General features: G+C 38.5%; 1 protein-coding gene across 1 annotated transcript in view; it reads right to left on the reverse strand.

Annotated features, from left to right (window-relative positions):
- The window catches only part of XYLT1 (xylosyltransferase 1), a 253,315-nt gene that overhangs the window by 65,835 nt on the left and 166,364 nt on the right, over positions 1-21,116 (reverse strand). Inside the window, exon 5 of the mRNA XM_075179751.1 lies at positions 3,415-3,495. Within this exon, the coding sequence (XP_075035852.1) occupies positions 3,415-3,495 (81 nt within the window). The remainder of the gene's footprint in view (positions 1-3,414; positions 3,496-21,116) is intronic.

Here is a 21,116-nt window from a genome sequence, read left to right on the forward strand (position 1 = left end):
TTATTAACTTTAACTATTTAAAAAAACAGTAGAATTTACTATGATCATGTCCAGTGGTAAAGTTATGTGTCTCTACAGAGTTTAATATAATTGTATTACAATTATGTCAATCAGTCAGGTCATGCTGGGTAAATTTTGTATCCAATGTCTGTATAGAGGGTAATATTGCGTAATAGACTATTGTGATCATGTCCAAAGGTCAAATCATATAGTGTACATTTAATATTCAATTATTGTATAGTGTGTATCATGTCCAGTGGTCATATCATGTGTACTACTTATATCATGTAGTGTAGATGTACTAATATAAATGTAACATTTGCTTGTAATTCTGACATTGAGCTTCAACATATTATTTAGCAATCTAATCTATTCCACTTTATACTATATATCCCACCCCTTATTCCTCTAAAGTATGTACCAGCACTTTAATATTTCTGTTAAAAATTAGGATGTTACTTTATGCCTGAATGAACATTGTCTACAATGGATGAAAATAACACTAATTGGACTGATTTTTAAACACAGATAATGCATTAAATATTGTACACAGAGGAGCTATTCCACTCATAATTAAATTTAATTACACATAATGTCATATTTAGTATAAATGCAGATTCTACATAAAAGGGAACAGCTCTGCATTATAGCTGGCAAGGCTTTCATTCTGTCCAGTCTAAAGAGCTGGCTACAAAAATAGAATACTTTCAATAAACACAGAATTGATCCAGGGAAAAGGTATACAAAATGAATAATCTCAATTTGTTTTATTCAATGGAGGGTTTTTTGTCATTTTTAATGGGTGAAGATGTTTTAGTTTGGGTATACCAGGGACAGCTTAGGACCCAGTAGCAGGATCATACCATGCCCAATCTAGCTGTAAATGTACGCCAGTAAAGAAGTTTTGATGAAGCCTGTCCCCGGTAAATCTTTGACTGCCCTTTAATTACTTCCCATCTCAGAATGACAGACATCGACTTCTACAGGAAAATAACTTGAACAACTGATTATACTGTAATTGCCCAGGTACCTGGGCTGACAGTATAAGTGCAATTTTCTTCAACAGGATTTTCTTTATATATGCAAATGAGACGGGGAGTGGAGGGTGGCCTTTAACACCCTTAGTGCACATGTATGTTCCAGTTTCATGTTAAGATTATGGGCATGGCTGTTATTCTAGTGAGGTGAGGTGAGACAATCCTAGAGGTGGCAGAGGCTGGGCTCTCCCTTTGCCTAATGTACCCCAACTTAACTCTTCCCACTTATTGTGCTTTGCAACGATTGTAGGGAGGAGCGTAAGCATAGGGTGTTGTGTGTCACACTGTAGTGTGGTCACTGACCAAGTGAGAGGAGTAAAGACTGGAGAGCGAGAGGAAGTATTCCTGCCCCCACTTCACTCGCATTGTCAGTCACTGTACTCACAACGCACAACGAGTGTTGTGGAGGAGGGTGGCGGTACACGAGTCACCGCAAGAGGCACATGGGAGCAGAATACCTATGTATGCTGTTTTATAGGGTATTTCTGTTACCTTCTTACCGGGACATCTATTTCCTAAATGTTTCCACTATTCAACAATTTTTTTCAAATCTATTTGCCCATCCTATTTATTCTATAGAACATGGCAGTGCATGCAAATTTTGACAAATATACACTGTTTTAATGAAACCCCACAACAAACACTGTCATAATTATACACATTGAGAACTGACCGTAAACACAATTACACAGACATCCGTTGCTGGAGCTCTATTGAAGTCTTTGTTACCACTTGCCTACTTTAACGCTGTATATGTAATTTTCATCCTCATAAATTATAAGCTTTGCATCTTTCCCCCGTGTTATAATTGATTATATAATGGTTACTGCAGCTTCATCTCAGATCAGAATTAAGCATGCCTTTTATATCACTTGTCCTATTCAGAAGCATCTGACTTTGCAGAGCATATCTAAACCTCATTGATTGCAGGACTAATATTCTTATCGTCCTCCCACAGTACCTCTCTTAACTTCATACAACAGCTTTATGTACAATACAAACATAGGGGGGAATTCAATTCCTCCCAGAGTATCGCTGTGCTAAACCTATTAGCGTTATTACGGTAAATTTAACCCGGATTTCTGAGCTCCCAGAGCTGCGAGCAAAAAACCGATGTTGAAACTACCGTACTAACAGTATTTAAGCGCACTATTACCGTAATAACAGTAATAGTGCACAGGCCACGTTACTTCTTACAGTAACGCAGCCAATTGAATTCCCCCAATAGTCCCTTCTGGCTGATTACTTCTTTTGCATTCTGTAATATCTCCTCATTAGAGACGCATTTGTATGGCTTAGCAGAATGGCCGGCCTTTCTTACTTACTCCTATGTGCTGCACTTCACCAGAGAATCGCACTTAAGAAAAAACCCAAGCAAATCTTAAATATTTCATCATTACAGTTTATGCAAAAGACATTTCAGGAATTATGTCTCGTATGACCCAACGCTATGTGTCCTAATGGAATTGTCTATTCCTGGTGGTGCAATCACTGTATATAAAACTATCTAATTTACTGTAGCAACCCAGCTGGATTATATTGGTAGCATCTTGTTTTACTGTTATTTTTCTCATTAAGGCCTACCCATATTGTAGGCAACCGGGGACCTGTAAGATATTGCAACGCTGGCGATGATTATTATAAACATGTAAAATGTAACATTCTTATGTTTTCTGTGTTTTTGCACCAGCCCTGAAATATCATAAAGCTTTGCTTGAATTTCTCTGCTATATCAGCTCCTCTTAGGGTAAGAAGTGTTCCACCTTGGGTAAGAAGTGTTCCACCTTATAAGCGTGGAAAACTAGTGTGATTTCACTAAGGTTTTAATGACTGGGAATCTGAAAGGAGTAAAAACAGCTTTAGTACAAGTAGTCTACCACAGCTAACCCGCGTATGCAATTTCTGTTAATGGATCCCATGTCTCTGAGAAATAGCGTTGATCCTGCTGAGATGAAGGACCATTTTCACCTTTATATCTTTCTTTTATCTGTTGGCTGTAAAATATTTAGAGAGCTACACTTCTATATTTTTCTACCGTCTCTTCTTTTTTAAAGCACAAGGTATAGAACAAATGTCTTCTTAATAAAGCATGTACAATTTTTAAGAATAAGTCTATAATTCTGAAAAAACAGGGCATAAGAAAAAAATAAAGTACAAACTGTTTGACATAAATATATAACTTGTCCCTGGACATGCGGTTAGCCACCATGGCTGTGTGCGTGTGCAGTCTTCCGCAATTCAATCTCTCTAATCTGGCCAATTTAGTTGTTCAACACATGGCTGGCTTTATTTTATGTATTTACTTATCATGAATGCACTTGTTTTATAGCGAAGTACACAAAATAAGAATACGACATGACGACTTTTTTAAACATACCTTGCATTGTCTCTCCCATGTGACTTCAAGAAGTTCATCTCTCGATATCTAGAGAGAAATGCCACCAGCTGGTCATTTGTCCTGTGGAAAGAAAGGAGATGGGAGATATGAGGTCACATGGCTTTCTACTGAGCGATGACTGATGTTTATTACATGTATATACTGGTTTACAAGGTTATAATAAACTACAATGAGACAGGCAGAATCCTGAATCTTGTAAATACGATGATGATTTATGGAATGTTTCAGGACCAATTAGGCTTCCATTATGAATGCCCTGATCAAGGTGTCCTTGGAATGTGATGTATCATAACAAGACTAGAGTCCTGAAACGGGTATATAGTTAGACATTAGCAAAGGTTCTCACTGACACTATAGGCTTCTGGCAGAAGACGTTACAATGTGTAATATCAGGAAACATATCAGCAGAATAGAAGACACTACATACTGAAAAGTTCCCTCTCTAATGAGCTATTTATGAAGCATAGAGAGGTTGATGTGTTTCAGGAGGTTAAAGCAATACTGATGACAATCGGCACATTTTTTATGAAAAAGAAAAGGAATCTATAACATTAAACACTGTCACGGAGGACCAGAATGCAGTGTATTGAGCAGCAATAGCAGACTTAATTAATAGGGCTTTGAAATGTGAAACAATAAGGAATTGTGCTACAACCTAGACAAAAATGCTGTAGTTTACAGCATCTGTTTAAAACACAATACAAAAGAATACTGAGAAACTACACATCTAGATTGACCTATATTGCTATTTGGCAAATGTAATAGTTGACAGACACTATTTTTTACTGAAAGCCAACACTGGAATGTTACAGCCAATCAGGAGACAAACGCAGGGAATGATCTATAACATGGACGACAGACAGCCAATGAAAGAGGGGATGGCTTGCAGTCTGTCCGGGGCGTAGCTAGGAATAAAGGGGCCCATTGCTACATTGTGAAGAGGTTCCATACCTTCTTCATATTCCTTACACAACACTGTTCTGTGACAGACGCATTTATTTGTGTAGGAAACATTTATATGTACATTTTCCTTCATATAACAGGCAGCAAAATCTCAACGTGCTATGAATGCAGAAGACAGATTGTGTATCAGTAGTTTTGCACTTATGTTGCCTGCTATGTGCATGAAAATAAAATACAGCGTAAAAGCTCAGTTACCTGGGCTAATAAAGATTGCCGTGCATAGGGCCCATGTACCCTTAGCCTTAGACCCTGAGTCTCACTGAGCCCCTTATGCCTCTGGGTCCCACAGCAGTTGTATGAGCTGCTATATCTATTGTTACAACTCTGTGTCTATCCACAGATAGCCAATTTCCTACAACAGAGTAATAGAGTACAATGACTTAGAAGGCAAGTTACTGCTTCCACAGAAATCCCAAGCGCTCTAGACACCCTTCTTCGAAGCAAGCCACTGTACAGTAAGAAGCACACACTGCATTAGAATGCATCCACACACTTCACTAAAAACTAGAGATGGGCGGGTCCGGTTCTCCGAGAACCGAACCCACCCGAACTTTGGGTATCCGAGTACCGAGCTGAGCAGCTCGGTACTCTCCCGCCAATTCCGAATCCAAATCGAGGCCGAACGTCATTGTGACGTCGTCGGATCTCGGGACTCGGTTCTCGCGATACTTGAACTTTATAAATACACGCCTCCACAGCAATCCATCGCCATTTGACAGAGGGAGAGAGCAGGGTGTAGTCATAGGCTAATTAGAGCAGGGACAGAGAAAGAATACAATATTGTTCTTGCAATTGCTCTAACCAAAATCGCTAGTGCAGAGAGGAGGATAGAGGTTTATTATTTTTTCTTCATATTTGGCACTCCCCAGCGCTTTTGGGTTGTCCCCCATAATTGTGCATTAATATTTCTGGCTGTCAAAAGTCATATCTGTCAGCAGTATCTACTCAATAAATGTTAGCACTCCTCAGTGTTTTTGGGGTGTCCTCTCTAATTGTGCATTAATATTTCTGGCTGTCAAAAGTCATATCTGTCAGCAGTATCTACTCAATAATTTTAAGCACTCCTCAGTGTTTTTGGGGTGTCCTCTCTAATTGTGCATTAATATTTCTGGCTGTCAAAAGTCATATCTGTCAGCAGTATCTACTCAATAATTTTAAGCACTCCTCAGTGTTTTTGGGGTGTCCTCTCTAATTGTGCATTAATATTTCTGGCTGTCAAAAGTCATATCTGTCAGCAGTATCTACTCAATAAATGTTAGCACTCCTCAGTGTTTTTGGGGTGTCCTCTCTAATTGTGCATTAATATTTCTGGCTGTCAAAAGTCATATCTGTCAGCAGTATCTACGCAATGGATTCAAAGCAGTCCACATATGATCTAAATGAGCAACCAGGTTCTGTCACCAGTCCTGATGTTAGTGTTCCCAGTACGTCATCTGGCCAAGGCGATGTCAAACAACAGAGTGTTTTCAAATTAGTGCAAAAAACAAAAACCAAAAAAAAATTTACTGTATTGAAGCGAAAAAGAAGTGTAACTGAGCAAAAGTTAAGTGACGATAAAAAAAAAATTGCAAGCATGCCATTCTACACACGCAGTGGCAAAGAGAGAATGAGGCCTTCACCTTTGGCTATTAGTGGCAGATCCCAAAAAGTTACCCAGCCTACAATTGGTGCACAACTACTGTTACGCGTCAAAGCTGAGCTGCAAGATACCAGTGAGGCATTACAGGAGAATATTTGCTCTGATTCACAAATGACAACAATCCCTGTGGAGAGTCCATCCAACAGTGGGATGTCTAATCGTGAGCATTCTGCTGATGTGTGCCTTAATAGCCCGAGTGTAGCCGGTGATACCCAAATTGAGGATGCCACTTTGGAATTAGAAGAGGATGAGGGGGAGATTTGTGTAGGCGACGAGGGCGCTAATGATGATGTTGATGATTATGATGCAGACAGATACCAAATTGCCTTTCTCAATTTCTATTTATATTCTAGATTATATAACGGCTGAATAGTTTTCTATTTTACTCCTAGTGGAGAGAGGATCTGATGCAGACAGATACCAAACTGCCTTTGTCCATTTCAATTTATATTGTACAGTCTATAATGGCTGAATTTTTTAGTATTTTATACAAGTGGAGGGGGGGCTAGAGAGACAGAAACCAAACTGGCTTTCTCCATGTCAATTAATATTGTACAGTCTATAATGGCTGAATTTTTTGGTATTTTATACAAGTGGAGGGGGGCCTAGATAGACAGAGTGACCCCAAACTGTCTTTCTCCATGTCAATTAATATTGTACAGTCTATAATGGCTGAATTTTTTAGTATTTTATACAAGTGGAGGGGGGACTAGAGAGACAGAAACCAAACTGGCTTTCTCCATGTCAATTAATATTGTACAGTCTATAATGGCTGAATTTTTTGCTATTTTATACAAGTGGAGGGGGGCCTTGAGAGACAGAAAGCAAACTGGCTTTTTCCATTTCTTTACATATTTAACTATAAGTGTAGGGTGTAATATACATTCAAAGACGATGGCTGCATTGCCAATATGCATAGATGGAGAGGAAGACAATCTGTTTTGTGTGTAGAATAGGCCTACCAACGAAGAATTAAACTGTTTTTTTGGATGATTTATTACCTCAACAATTAGATTACTTGTCTCTAAAACAGTTGGAGCACTAAATTGGGTTAATTTAGGCCCAAAAACATGGATTTTCCCAAAAAATAGCAAAACAAAACCAAACAAAACCAAAACCAAAACCAAAACACGCAATGGCGGTTTTGCAAAACCAAAACCAAAACCAAAACACGACGGTAATCCAGATCCAAAACCGAATCCAAAACCAAAACACGGGGGTCAGTGACCATCTCTACTAAAAACACACACAATTCATCAGAGCATGGACACACACTACATAATACTATAATATAGCAAAACACACACATGAATACTACTTCAAACACACCCCACACAAATACAAATTCTTTACAAGCAGCAGATGACCCTATCAAGGACCACACAAGAAACGAGTACATTATAGGGACAATGGTAAGACTCCATACTTTCAATCCTTGTGTGTTCTCTTACGAAACTTGCCCAAATCACATAGACTTTGTTGGCACCAGTATACATGAACTACAATCTCATATCTTTGCCCAATAGAAAAGAAGGAAATATAGTATTAAGGACTTTATTTAGCATTGATAAACACAGGTGAAGCCATGGTATTAACACACGTCTTGAACGTGAGAAAATAAATTACAATTTGAGATAACTGTTGCTCTATCTACACGTGGTAAACTAAAAGCATCAAATCTATATATGTTTTCCTCATCAAGGGGTATATTTACTAAACTGCGGGTTTGAAAAAGTGGAGATGTTGCCTATGGCAACCAATCAGATTCTAGATGTCATTTTGTAGAATGCACTAAATAAATGACAGCTAGAATCTGATTGGTTGCTATAGGCATCATCTCCACTTTTTCAAACCCGCAGTTTAGTAAATCTAGCCCCAAGTCTCTTTTCCTTTTCTAGCGTTTGGAGCACACTTAAGGCTCACCATAGGTCCCTCCAATGTATTTACCTACATAGAACAGGATGACTCCAAAACAGAACACAAACAGAACTACTGGACACGGCAGTTGGAATGGTGACACTAGAAACAATGGCTACATTTGTTTTAGTAGCATTAGAAACACATTTAATATCAGTATGAGGCTTTAGTCCAGCTCCACATTCCACCCACGATCTACTCAGCAACAATTCTATTTTTGCCAAAGCAATAACTCCAATTCAGACAGGTCATCCCATTTTTAGGTCCCAAAACTGAGATTGTCCTATCAAAATCTGGACAATTAGGACAATTAGGTGGTATGATAAATACAAAAATTTATACTATGATTTCCTCCTTGTTTTCTCTGCATACTTCAGGCCACTATTCTATTTTACTGACTGAATAAAGTAAATGTATATTTATAATTTATCAATATCTAACATAAAGTGTTTATTAGATGATCACAGCACTGGGAACAGAATAACATGGTGGTATCTCAGTCATAATTATGTTGTGTATTTTGAGTACATTTTATCAAAATTACTTTTTGTGAAAGATTCTGGCCTTTTATCACATGACTTAACCATTGTAGCTGGGGCAGCCTCAAATACTAGACAAGTATCTGTATAAATGGCCTCAGACACAGAGTGTACTGAAAGACAAAGGCAGTTAGGTGGCTAACACAGAAGTATGAATAAACCCATTGTCCCAGATTCTCAAATCATATAACTACAACACTTCCCGAAGATATAGGATGATATATTGAGATCTAGAGAGAATTTAACGATGCACTGTGGGATGTGGTGACACTACCATATTGTATTATTTGATGTATCCCTGAAACTGGATACACAATATTGCTGAAGCTGTTGTTTGGCACAAACTTCTAATTTGTCCACACACAGGAAACATTGTACAAATATCAAAGAACCCCATTCATTCTCTCTGCCTGATGACACTAAGCATATCCAGTAATTATAGGTCCTGCTGGGTAATAACCTTATTGCTGTAATTACACTTTTTTCCACTCAAAAACTACCCAATTAATCTACAATTTTAAATATACCATGGGCTGTATTTACTAAACTATGGGTTTGAAAAAGTGTAGATGTTGCCTATAGCAACCAATCAGATTCTAGTTATTATTTATTGCTGCATTCTACAAAATGACAGCTAGAATCAGATTGGTTGCTATAGGCAACATCTCCACTATAGTTTAGTAAATATACCCTCATGTGTGTTCACAACATCAATGTTTATTTTAGTCATTTATCTATAATCAGTTTTAGATATCTTATGGTTTGTCAAAAAATTTAAATGTAACATATATATTTGTAAATAAAAAAATACATATTTGATTTCATTAAACTTTTATTTAAAATGTATTCAAAGCAAATGGCACTGCTAGTCCACACCATTAATAACTGACATAATATAGGATATGTTTAATAATAACTTGGACAGAAGGAGCTGAGATTTTCCCTTACCACAATGTGGAAATTGATGATTTTAGACAAGTAAGGCCCTATTTCCTTGTTTACTCATGTGAGCTTAAATACCTTCCAGGGTCAGGCTTTGCATCTTCATTTGGCAACTATGGGGAAAAAAAATTCTGTCTGTGTATAGAAAGCTGAGCAGATTTCCACATTTTACGCTTGGGTAACTCGCTATCTTAGTGAGATGAATGGACATTTAGTGAATTTACTTAGCAATCCTTCCACATGAAATAGTTTCAATAGCTAACTTCTTAGTGTGCGTTCCAAGGCATGCAAAGATGCAATTTGGTGAACTGAAAATTTGGGAATAACTCAGAAACCATTTCCTTGATGAGCTTCTCTAGAAATATATACTGGAAATAACAGACTTATGCCGGAAACTTAAAGGGAAATTACTACCAAAATACACATTGTTCATATATGAAAGAGCACAATATATTACTAACACACAGTTTAGAGTATGCCAGTATAGGGCAAACTCATGATTTCTACAGGAGGGTTTCCAAATGTTTGATTTTAGAACAAGGTACAAGGTAAACAAAACTAAGACACTGCAATGAATTAGTGGCACTATTTAAATACCTGATGATGGTTATGATGATAATAGAATTAAAAAAGTACACTTATACAATTAAAATAATGCATGTTAAATAAAAAAAAATGAGGCTTAGAGAAAGTTATACATTAATATAAAGACCCACATTTATATTAACCTACTTAAAAAAATATCTTGGACCAACTTACCAATATAATATAATAGCCTGTAAAATAATACACTAGAAAATTAAAGTTGAGGTCCAAGGAACAAGAACGGGAGACATGATGTCATGATTAGCAACATCACAGCCCTGCCCTCTACTGTGCAACAATGTGATTTGTGCCAAAGCATAGTGCGAGGTCATGATGCCACAAAGCCATGGTGGGATCCGGGAGAGTGGCCTAGTCTGTCAGGAGCCTGGGACATTTCCCAGAAATTTGTGAACTTCCTGGACATTCTCTGAGAGTAGGCAAGTATGACACAAAAAAACACTGGAGCCAAAACATAAAAACAGCACACTAGGGCCCAAAAATAAATAAGAACAATAACATTTGCCATTTTGTTGAAGTCGAAGTTCATTTAAACATAGGCAGATTCCCACTAAAATAAGTCTTAAACTGTGGACAAAGTGTCATAGTTTTAATGCAGGCACTAACTGTGAGGTTCCTGGAAGTGCTTTCCTCCTTCAAAGCCACAGACATGTCGTCATTCGAGTTTGGGGGATTTGTGGGCAACAGGTAACCCCCCTCTCCCCCAACTGCGCCTGTGTTTATAGTTTCCATAGCACAAAAGATATGTTTTGAAAAAGGGTATAAAATGCTAAATCTTATTTGTGCCACTGAATTGAAGGGAGATAAAGCAACACTTAACCCCTTAATGACCATGTCTTGTCAAGGTCCTACTCTAGGAAAAGTGTATATAGGCACCGGGTCAACTGCTAGAAACTAATAGTTGTAACTAGGACAGGCTAGGTGGTGGTGGGAGGGTACAGTCAGTATACCTCAATAGAGAGGAGGATTGAAAGGAGATTTAACAGAATAAGCATTGTAACTATTGGTCCTTGGGCTAAATATTACATCATCAAAATGTGCGTGGTGGGGGGTCGTAACAATACTCACCTTTATAGCCAGCTATGGATAACTGTATCCTGATTTGAGTTACTAACAAACATAATGAACAGACATCAAGTAATCTAATGTTTCAGAGTTCACACTCTAATGTTGTGAGAGGCACACCAGAGTGTAGATCTTATGAGCTTATGTTAGCATGTCAGACGCTACAGGGAGTTCTGTATTCGTGTTTCCTGAGCGTATTTCAGGGAGCATTGCTGTGCAAGCTATTTCTAGTAAACCAGACCATTTCACTGATGGGTTGGTCTGAGAACTCCCCTTCCCCGCAGCTTATGCTAAAATCATGTTGCCACTCTAACCGCCTACCCTGCGCCTGTGGCTGGGAGCATCCACCACGCACACTGTACAGATCTTAGTGGTCTTTCATGTTCATTACTATCGGATCTGATATTGGATCTTTGTCATGACGGCTAAGTCCCTGGTGTACATTATGGGCCTGATTCATTAAGGGAAGGAAAGCAAAAAAAGGGAGTAACTTTGCACCTTGACAAAACCATGTTGCATTTGGAGGGGAAGGTTAGGTTAAAATGTAAGGACAGAGTTATAGTTGGAGTACAGCATATCCTAGATGAACTTTAAATTTCAGAATTTTCCTTATGTGCAAAATAATAAACTAATTTCCATCCCTTGCATTGAAACATGGTTTGTTCAGGAGAAAACACTCTTTGTTTTGCCTTAATTAATCAGGCCTTATATGTGTACTTAGTAGATAGATAATTTAGATAGATAATTTATGTGTATGTGTGCTATGTTAAGTATTAAATAACACTATCTTTTTTTTTATTATTGTGCTATTCCTAGATGAATTTGTGGTTTATCCCAAGTAATGCTCAGGTTATTCTAATGTTAGCAGGAGTTTAGTGATGTATATACTGCCTCTCCAGATGTTCTTAATTCCATTCATTGAACTGAGTCCATATGGCATTGTAATAACTGCTGAGTGCCACCCATATATTAAGTCCATTGGTTTGGCCAAAACTGTCCTATAGTCACTGGGTCAAATTGTACTCAACTGAGAGCTGTTGCTCTGCAATCAGAATCCAGTTGTTTGTCAATACTCTAACGGTGTGTGTTCATTAATAACGATTAGTAGTTTAGCATGATCACCATGACAAAGACGTTCCAGATGTTTCAGTAAATTCATTTTTCTTGTATTACTATTTTTATAAATAAAGCTGTGAGACATGTTAATATAAAAATGTGAAAGTTGATATAGAAAGTGTCATTTTGTTTGCGTTCAGTGTTATCTTTTAATGCATTGCCCTGTAGGATTCCCCTAAACTATCTAAGTTGTATTATTTGACATTCACTGCTTGAGAATTCTGCACTATTCATGTATTCACTGGTTGCTCTGCTTTCCAGGAGCTGAAAACAATCTATATATCTATATCTTTCCCAAACAAGACCCCAACATTCCAGGATCCGGCCAAGCACCAACTGAGCTTAAGACACCAGCAGCAGCAGGTAGTCAAAAGTGCAAGAACAGGTAGCAGAGAGCAGCACTCTCTGACAACTATCCTGATTCTGTTACACCAGTCCCAAGCTGTCAGAACAGGTGTGTCCTGCTTCTACATAAGGGGAAGTCGTCTGCATCAAACAATAGTTACTCAAAGGAGAAAGCTGCCTGTCTCAGTGGAATAACCTCTGAATAGCAATATGAAGTTATTTCCTTCCCCCTTCACAACAATAGTATCAATGTCTGTGACACGGATATATCAGGGAAGGAACACACCCACATATCATCTAATGACACGAGTAGTAAGGATGATTTCTGAAAGCACAAAATGGCAGGCCTTGATTTTGAATGATGTGCATTTGAAAGATACAGCACCTGCAGGGGTGTAGTACTATGCATGTTCTGATGGAGCTGAGCTAATCAGTTTGTTGAAAACTAAATGTGGAGTAAGCATACCTGTGTGTCTCATGTTACTTCCAAAAATAAATGTATGTTTTCAGGGAAGAGATTAAAAGTATATTTACCAGGTAGAGAGGGTGCGTTTGTGGGGGATGCCTGGTTTGTGTGTGGACATAGATCATTTGTTTCTGGTGATTGGAGAGGGAAGTGGTTCTAGTGTTAGACACGCCCTGACAAAGGACAAGACAGCTCGTAGATGAGAAGGCAGTTCATCACAAGTTAGTAAACGTGTATATACATTTATATGTATGGTAATTTGAGGATGCTGTGTGTTATGAAGAGTTGAAAATATTGATGTTATGAATATATCTATGTATAATGTACATGTATATATTGCTGTTCAAAATATATCTATGTATAATGTACATGTATATATTACTGTTCTAAATATATATCTATGTATAATGTACATGTATATATTGCTGTTCTAAATATATCTATGTATAATGTACATGTATATATTACTGTTATAAATATATCTATGTATAATGTACATGTATATATTACTGTTATAAATATACCTATGTATAATGTACATGTATATATTACTGTTATAAATATATCTATGTATAATGTACATGTATATATTGCTGTTATAAATATATATATATATATATATATATATATATATATGTATGTATAGTGTACATACACATATTGCCTTTATAAATATGTATAGTATAAATGCATACAATACATTGTTATATATTGCTGCTATAAATATTTATCTATATATAATATACATGTATGTATTGATGTTATAAATAAATATACATGTATATTACACATACATATATATATATATATATATATATATATATATATATATATATATATATATTTATATTAATAACAGTAATGTTTCAACTTTTTATAAGACACGACATCCTCAAATTAATTAGCATACAGAAAAATATAAATGCAATTATTGCTGACCCAATTTTCCTACACAAACTGGGGCATATAAATAGAGACATATTTTCTGAGTAGAATTATTTGTGAGGAGGTTACAGATCCTTTTGGAGTTTTTGGGGCCAGTGGGATCCCAAACGGCATTTTTGCTGTGGGCTTCACTTGGTCTAAATTGTTTGTATCAGTCTAAGATTAATCTATAGGAATAACTGTAAGACGAGGCAGTACGGTGGCTCAGTGGTTAGCATTGATGCCTCACAGCACTGGGTTCTTGGGTTTCATTCTAACCATGGATCTATCTGTTTGGAGTTTGTATGCTCTACCCATGTTAGCATGACTTTCCTCTGGGTCAGGGACTGTTGTGAATGATTACATATTCTCTGTACAGCGTTGGTGTTATATAAATAAACACTAATAACAGCAGTGGTATAGCAAGCAGTTTGCACATCATGTAGAGAACCAACAAAATATCACGACATAGACTTCTAGAAAGATGTCTGACCAACATCTGAAATCAGTTTTTGTAACCTTCATTTGCTATCAGTCACTACCTCCTCCATCAGCAGCTTTCTCAAGGAAAGGTGACACAGATAAATGGCAATGTTTGCTTTGTGAGATAAAAAACCCCCACTACATCTGACTCATTGGTATCAGCAAGTTCAGCTCATCTCACCAGAAACTATGTTGCAGCAGGTATTGTTCTACTAAATACGTGCAGAGCCAAAACAATAATAAAAATTCAGTTGAGGAACCTTAATCTTTTAACCTCGACTGTCCAGCATGTAATTTGTAAATGCTATTTCAGCTCCTCTTATTTCACAAAATTGTTTTACAAATAGGTTAGGAGCAAATATAACAAATTAAATAAATGTTAATATTCAAGTCTGTTTTTTAAGAGGTTAAAGAGGCACACATTCACAGAGAAATGGAATACTGTCACTGAAACATAGAGCTAGACACACTGTCACTGAGACATAGAACTAAGAAAACCATCACTGAGACATAGAACTAGACACACTGTCACTGAAACATAGAGCTAGACACACTGTCACTGAGACATAGAACTAAGAAAACCATCACTGAGACATAGAACTAGACACACTGTCACTGAAACATAGAGCTAGACACACTGTCACTGAGACATAGAACTAAGGAAACCATCAGTGAGACATAGAACTAGACACACTGTCACTGAAACATAGAGCTAGACACACTGTCACTGAGACATAGAACTAAGGAAACCATCACTGAGACATAGAACTAGACACACTGTCACTGAAACATAGAGCTAGACACACTGTCACTGAGACATAGAACTAAGAAAACCATCACTGAGACAAAGAACTAGACACACTGTCAATGAAACATAGAGCTAGACACACTGTCACTGAGACATAGAACTAAGGAAACCATCACTGAGACATAGAACTAGACACACTGTCACTGAAACATAGAGCTAGACACACTGTCACTGAGACATAGAACTAAGGAAACCATCACTGAGACATAGAACTAGACACACTGTCACTGAAACATAGAGCTAGACACACTGTCACTGAGACATAGAACTAAGGAAACCATCACTGAGACATAGAACTAGACACACTGTCACTGAAACATAGAGCTAGACACACTGTCACTGAGACATAGAACTAAGGAAACCATCACTGAGACATAGAACTAGACACACTGTCACTGAAACATACAGCTAGACACACTGTCACTGAGACATAGAACTAAGGAAACCATCACTGAGACATAGAACTAGACACACTGTCACTGAAACATAGAGCTAGACACACTGTCACTGAGACATAGAACTAAGGTAACCATCACTGAGACATAGAACTAGACACACTGTCACTAAAACCTGGGACTATGTACACTGTCACTGAGACATGGGATAAGGAAAATTGTTACTGTGATATGGGGTTAGGTACATTGTCATAAGACATAGAACTAGGATCACTATCACTGAGACATAGAACTAGACACCTGAGTCATTAAAGGGAGCAAAGCATAAAAAAAATTGTAACTTTGCACCTTGGTATAACCATGTTGCATTGGAGGGGAGGTAAATTTAAAATGTGGGGACAGATTTATAATTTGGGTATGACATGTCCTAGATCAACTTTAAATTTCAGTGTAAAATGAAAGCTATTAAGTATTTGTGTGTTAGATGGGAAAAACAGCCAGTATTTAACTTATGTGCAAAATAATAAACTAATTTCCCCCCTTGCATTGTAACGTGGTTTGTCCCGCAGAACATTTACTCCTTTTTTTGCCTTACTTTCCTTAATAATTCAGGCCCACGGTCCCTAAAACAAGGGACTAAATACATGAGATTAGGAACATTGTCACTGAGACATGAGATTAAGAACATTGTCACTGAGACATGGTATTATGTAAACTGTCAATATGATAGCAAAAAACTGGATACGCTGTCATTAAAACAAAGTACAAAGGACCCATACTACAGCCTATGATTTCATTGGTGGAACGGGGAGCGGACTGAGCCTATGCACGTAGTAAATGTACAGTAAAGGTGTTGCAAGCTCGAGTGCACGCAGTGGCGTCCGATAGCTTTGGGCATCTGAAAGGTACATATTTTTATGTCATATCACTTGTACCAGCTACAGGTTGGGTGTAAATTTCGATTACAGTCATAGTCAAAATTTTTGAGAATGACACAAATATTATTTTTCACAAAAACTGCTGCCAAAGTTTTATGATGGCAATTTGCAATACTCCAGAATGTCATGAAGAGTGATCAGATGAATTGCAATTCATTTCAAAGTCCCTCTTTGCCATGACAATGAACTTTATCTCAAAAGCAACATTTCCACTGCATTTCAGCACTGCCACAAAAGGACCAGCTGACATCAGGTCAGTGATTCTCTCATTATCACCGGTGAGATTATTGATGAGGACAAGGCTGGAGATCACTCTGTCATGCTGATTGAGCTAGAAAAACAGACTGGAAGCTTTAAAAGGAGGGTGGTGGTTGAAATCATTGTTCTTCCTCTGTTAGCCATGGTTATCTGCAAGGAAACAGGTGCAGTCATAATTGTTTTGGACAAAAAGGGCTTCACAGGCAAGGATATTGCTGCTAGTAAGATTGCACCTAAATCAACCATTTATCGGAACATCAAGAGCTTCAAGGAGAGAGGTTCAATAGTTGTGAAGAACATCCTGCAAGCGCCAGGACCATTTCCTAAAGTTGATTCAGTTGTGAGATCGGGGCACCACCAGTGCAGAGCTTGCTCAGGAATGGCAGCAGGCAGGTGTGATCTGCATGCACAGTGAAGCAAAAATTATTGGAGGATGGCCTGGTGTCAAAAAGGCCAGCAAAGAAACCACTTCTCTCCAGGAAAAACATCCTGAGATGGCGTTACCTGTCCGTGCACTGCAAGCTTATCAAAGCTTCATGCATTGTAGAACATCGCAGTCCCCATCGTAATCTATGAGGACTGTGATGCTGCACGGTGTCAGCCTAAACGGAGGAGAGTTCTATGGAATCTCTTCCGTTAGGCAGTTAATACATAGAAAACTTACTTAAAAGACGAGGAAACCGCTGTTTCCGTATCTTTTAGGTGGAAATTACCTTGATACATAGACCCCATAATGTGAAGAGATCTGCAAGGTAAATATCGTAATACTTCCTGCACTGAACAGAACAATTAAATTGACAGAAAACAAAAGAGCTCACGTTACTCTTTTTTCCTGCCCTATGCACTACAGAATGTATTTGCCACATCAGCAAAGGGGAGCACAGAGAAGCTTGTTATAACGATAATGAAGACACCATCTCTGTAGTTATTATGAGCTTTAGGGATGTAAGGAGATATTTGTTACAGTGAGGTCCAATTTTTACAGACACATGTTTAATACATTCCATATTAGCCTAATAAAGGAGAGAGAACACTAAATAGATATATGTTGTGGTATTTCCACTTACTAGGAAAGCGTTTTTTCCTAAACATGCTGCTTTAACATGCCATACGTGTCAAGATTTAAATGGACCATCAAGCAGGTGGCTGTCATGCAGAAAATATCATTTTTCCTTTACCATGTCACGTAATTAGAAAAGACGAGCAGTCAGTTACCATGACAATTCTATGTGCATATAAATGTATTATAGGCCCCATGTATTAAAATAAGAACACATTCGTCTACAGCTTTTGCAGTATGGTAAGCAATTACTATAAATTACAATGCTATGATAAGTTTTTAAATTCAATTATTCCCGTAATGTCAAACAAGTTATACATATCAAAGGATGTGAAGATTAGCCCTTTTTATGTACAGCTTCACATATCTTATCTACAGATTACTGCTCCTTGGCAGGGTTGAAGAGTTTCAAGGATCCAAAGAATAAATTTATGTCACTAAGCTTGTTTTCCATGTTAACTTCTCTTTACTTGAAAGTCATAAACCTTTAAAAGGGGAGTGCGCCCAGATTTAGGTTTTCCTTGTCTTTTTCTGGGAACTGTTTTCTAAGCTTTGGCCTTATAATTGGCATTTCTCCATCTTCCCTCCAGTTCAAGCATCCCGTTTCCGCCCATTGGCTGCCGTTGATGTTGCTAATGTTTCCCCATACACCTGACCTGTGCCCCAATAAAATGCTTAATGGCTGATAACCTTTCCTTACCTTATACTCTTGTCTTTAACTATAAACATAAATAAAACACAGACAACTTAAATGTGGCGAAAACAAAGGGAATTTATTGTAAGGTATGGTGGTGGAGAAAGAGAGCAGTCCGAGTCGACGTCCGCCAGGCAAACCAGGATGCCCCAGCCTTGCCATGGGACATCCGCAAACGGGGGACAACCACACACCCCAAGGTGCACATAGCTACTTCAATGGGGCCACCGCCCCGGGCACTACAGAGCCCTCCTCCTTTTTAGGCTAACGGAAGCAACCACAAGCCAACCCGGGAAGTACTTGGACTGAGACTAATAACCCACCTTTTTCAAATGGAATTGGCTAAGTGTGCCCGCTACCATCATGTGACCTTACCACTGGCCGTCGACTGTACCGCGATTTCCGGCCACTGCTACTCCAAGACAACCACCACCACTAAACTATAGCGGTACTGAATCACACTGCAACATGACCATCAAAACCATTCAACAGGGAGGGAGGGTGGGCAAATTCCAGCTGCACAAGGGACTGATTCTTCTCCGCCCATTCCTGATATAACCTCCATGACACCTCCCCATTACTCATATGGGCGTCCTTCCCCAGACCAAACATATTAACCCCCAGAGTACGAATACAGTCCAACACAGCCTCAGCTTTTAATATCCGTCGAGCTTAGATACAGCCCACAGTTGTTATTACCAACTGTATTGTTTTGCAAGCATTTTCAGAGGTGAACCACTCTAGCATCACTGGTGGGAGCTATACCCCTGCATTAATAATGTGCCTCTGTAGACATTCAGAACACTAGTGTGACACTACCCAACTAGGTAAAAAACATTGCCATATCCTGTATGTACTAATATACTACCATGTCTAATAATACTGATTTAGTTAAAGCAGTAAATCACCATGTGGACACTTTCTTTCTGCCTGAACCATATTATAATCATATTAATTAACAACTAATATATTTGCAAAATGAAACTTAAAATAAGCCAAAACCTAGCTAATTCAGCTTCCAGAACTAACCCTGCCGTCTCTATAAACTTAATTTTAAATATGCTCCGAGGGTATGGTGGAGCTGATGTGCTTCTCTATCCCATATTTTCTCCAGTAAACCGTACCTCCCAACTGTCCCTACTTTGGCGGGATGTTCTAATTTGCGGCCCACAAAAGGGGGCTGGGCTTAATGGGAAAGTGGGTGGGGTCTGGACAAATATGGCCTTTTGTGTGTGGAGTTTGCATATAAATGGGTGGGTTTTGGGGACGGCACTTTGGGATTCCAAATGTTGGAAGCTATGAGTAAACTGTCGCTACTAAATTATGAGTGTGCTCTCTGGAATTCTCCAGTGGAAGCTCTCAGTCAGTGGCAGAATGTTTTGAGATTTTGGGCAATGGAGCAGCTGGTGAAACCAAAAATAATGTCCGACTAAAGGGAGGATACAGATTCCGGATACATCCCACCCCTCAGAACTAGTGGACAAGAATCTGGAGTTTCAAGTTACTATAGTAAAAGAAAGGCGGCACCTCATTGGATGGTTGCCACAGCCATTCAGTGAAATTCAGTGTTTTGATATAGCGCGACGGATCTCCAGGCAGTGATTTTCTGAACTGGTTTAGCTCTAAGTGTTCCAATACCAAATCTATTTCAGCATTGACTTTAAGCAAAATAAAAATAGCTATCACTTGTGAGAAGAACATCTCTTGATAAATCTTTGAATCTACTTAGGTTTAGAAGCTCAGAAATGTGAAAACTGGTGACAATCCAGCAATGACTAAACCGGTGACCATCTGTACCTTAAAACACACTCAGTCCGCCTGTGCAGGTGAATATAATCTCTCAAGGCTCTGCCCCACTCTACTGCCCCTTATATCTCCAACCTCCTCTCCATTCACACTCCCGCCCGCTCCCTGCGCTCGGCCAATGACCTTCGCCTCTCCTCCACTCTGATCACCTCTTCCCATTCCAGAATCCAGGACTTTTCCCGTGCAGCCCCCCTTCACTGGAATGACCTCCCTCGCTCCATCCGCCTCTCTCCCACTCTGTGCTCCTTCAAACGTGCACTCAAAACTCACCTCTTTCTCAAAGCCTACCAACCATCCACTTAACCCCTATCTCCTCCGCTCATTCTCCCATTGCCTCAACTGGCTCCTCTTGTGCCTGGTCTGTCAACCCTCCCTTAGGATGTAAGCTCGAATGAGCAGGGCCCCCTCCCCTCCTGTTTCCTTACCCGTTCTTCTGCTCCGTGTCTATTGCATCTGCCTGCCTGGAGTTTCTGAAGTATTGGTACTTTTTGTTTATTGTTCTGTACTGTTATACCCTGTATAGTCTACTGTTTGTACTATGTGCGGCGCTGCAGAAACCTTGTGGCGCCTAACAAATAAATGATAATAATAATAATAATAATAATAATAATCTCACAGATGTTCTATGTGTGGTGGTTTCCTCTTCTGTATCTATTATATACTAAATTCATTCACATGGTAAATTGTGATGCTAATTAATGAAACAGGAAAACATGCACA

Source organism: Mixophyes fleayi, chromosome 7 (assembly GCF_038048845.1).
Source record: "Mixophyes fleayi isolate aMixFle1 chromosome 7, aMixFle1.hap1, whole genome shotgun sequence".
NCBI lineage: Eukaryota > Metazoa > Chordata > Amphibia > Anura > Limnodynastidae > Mixophyes > Mixophyes fleayi.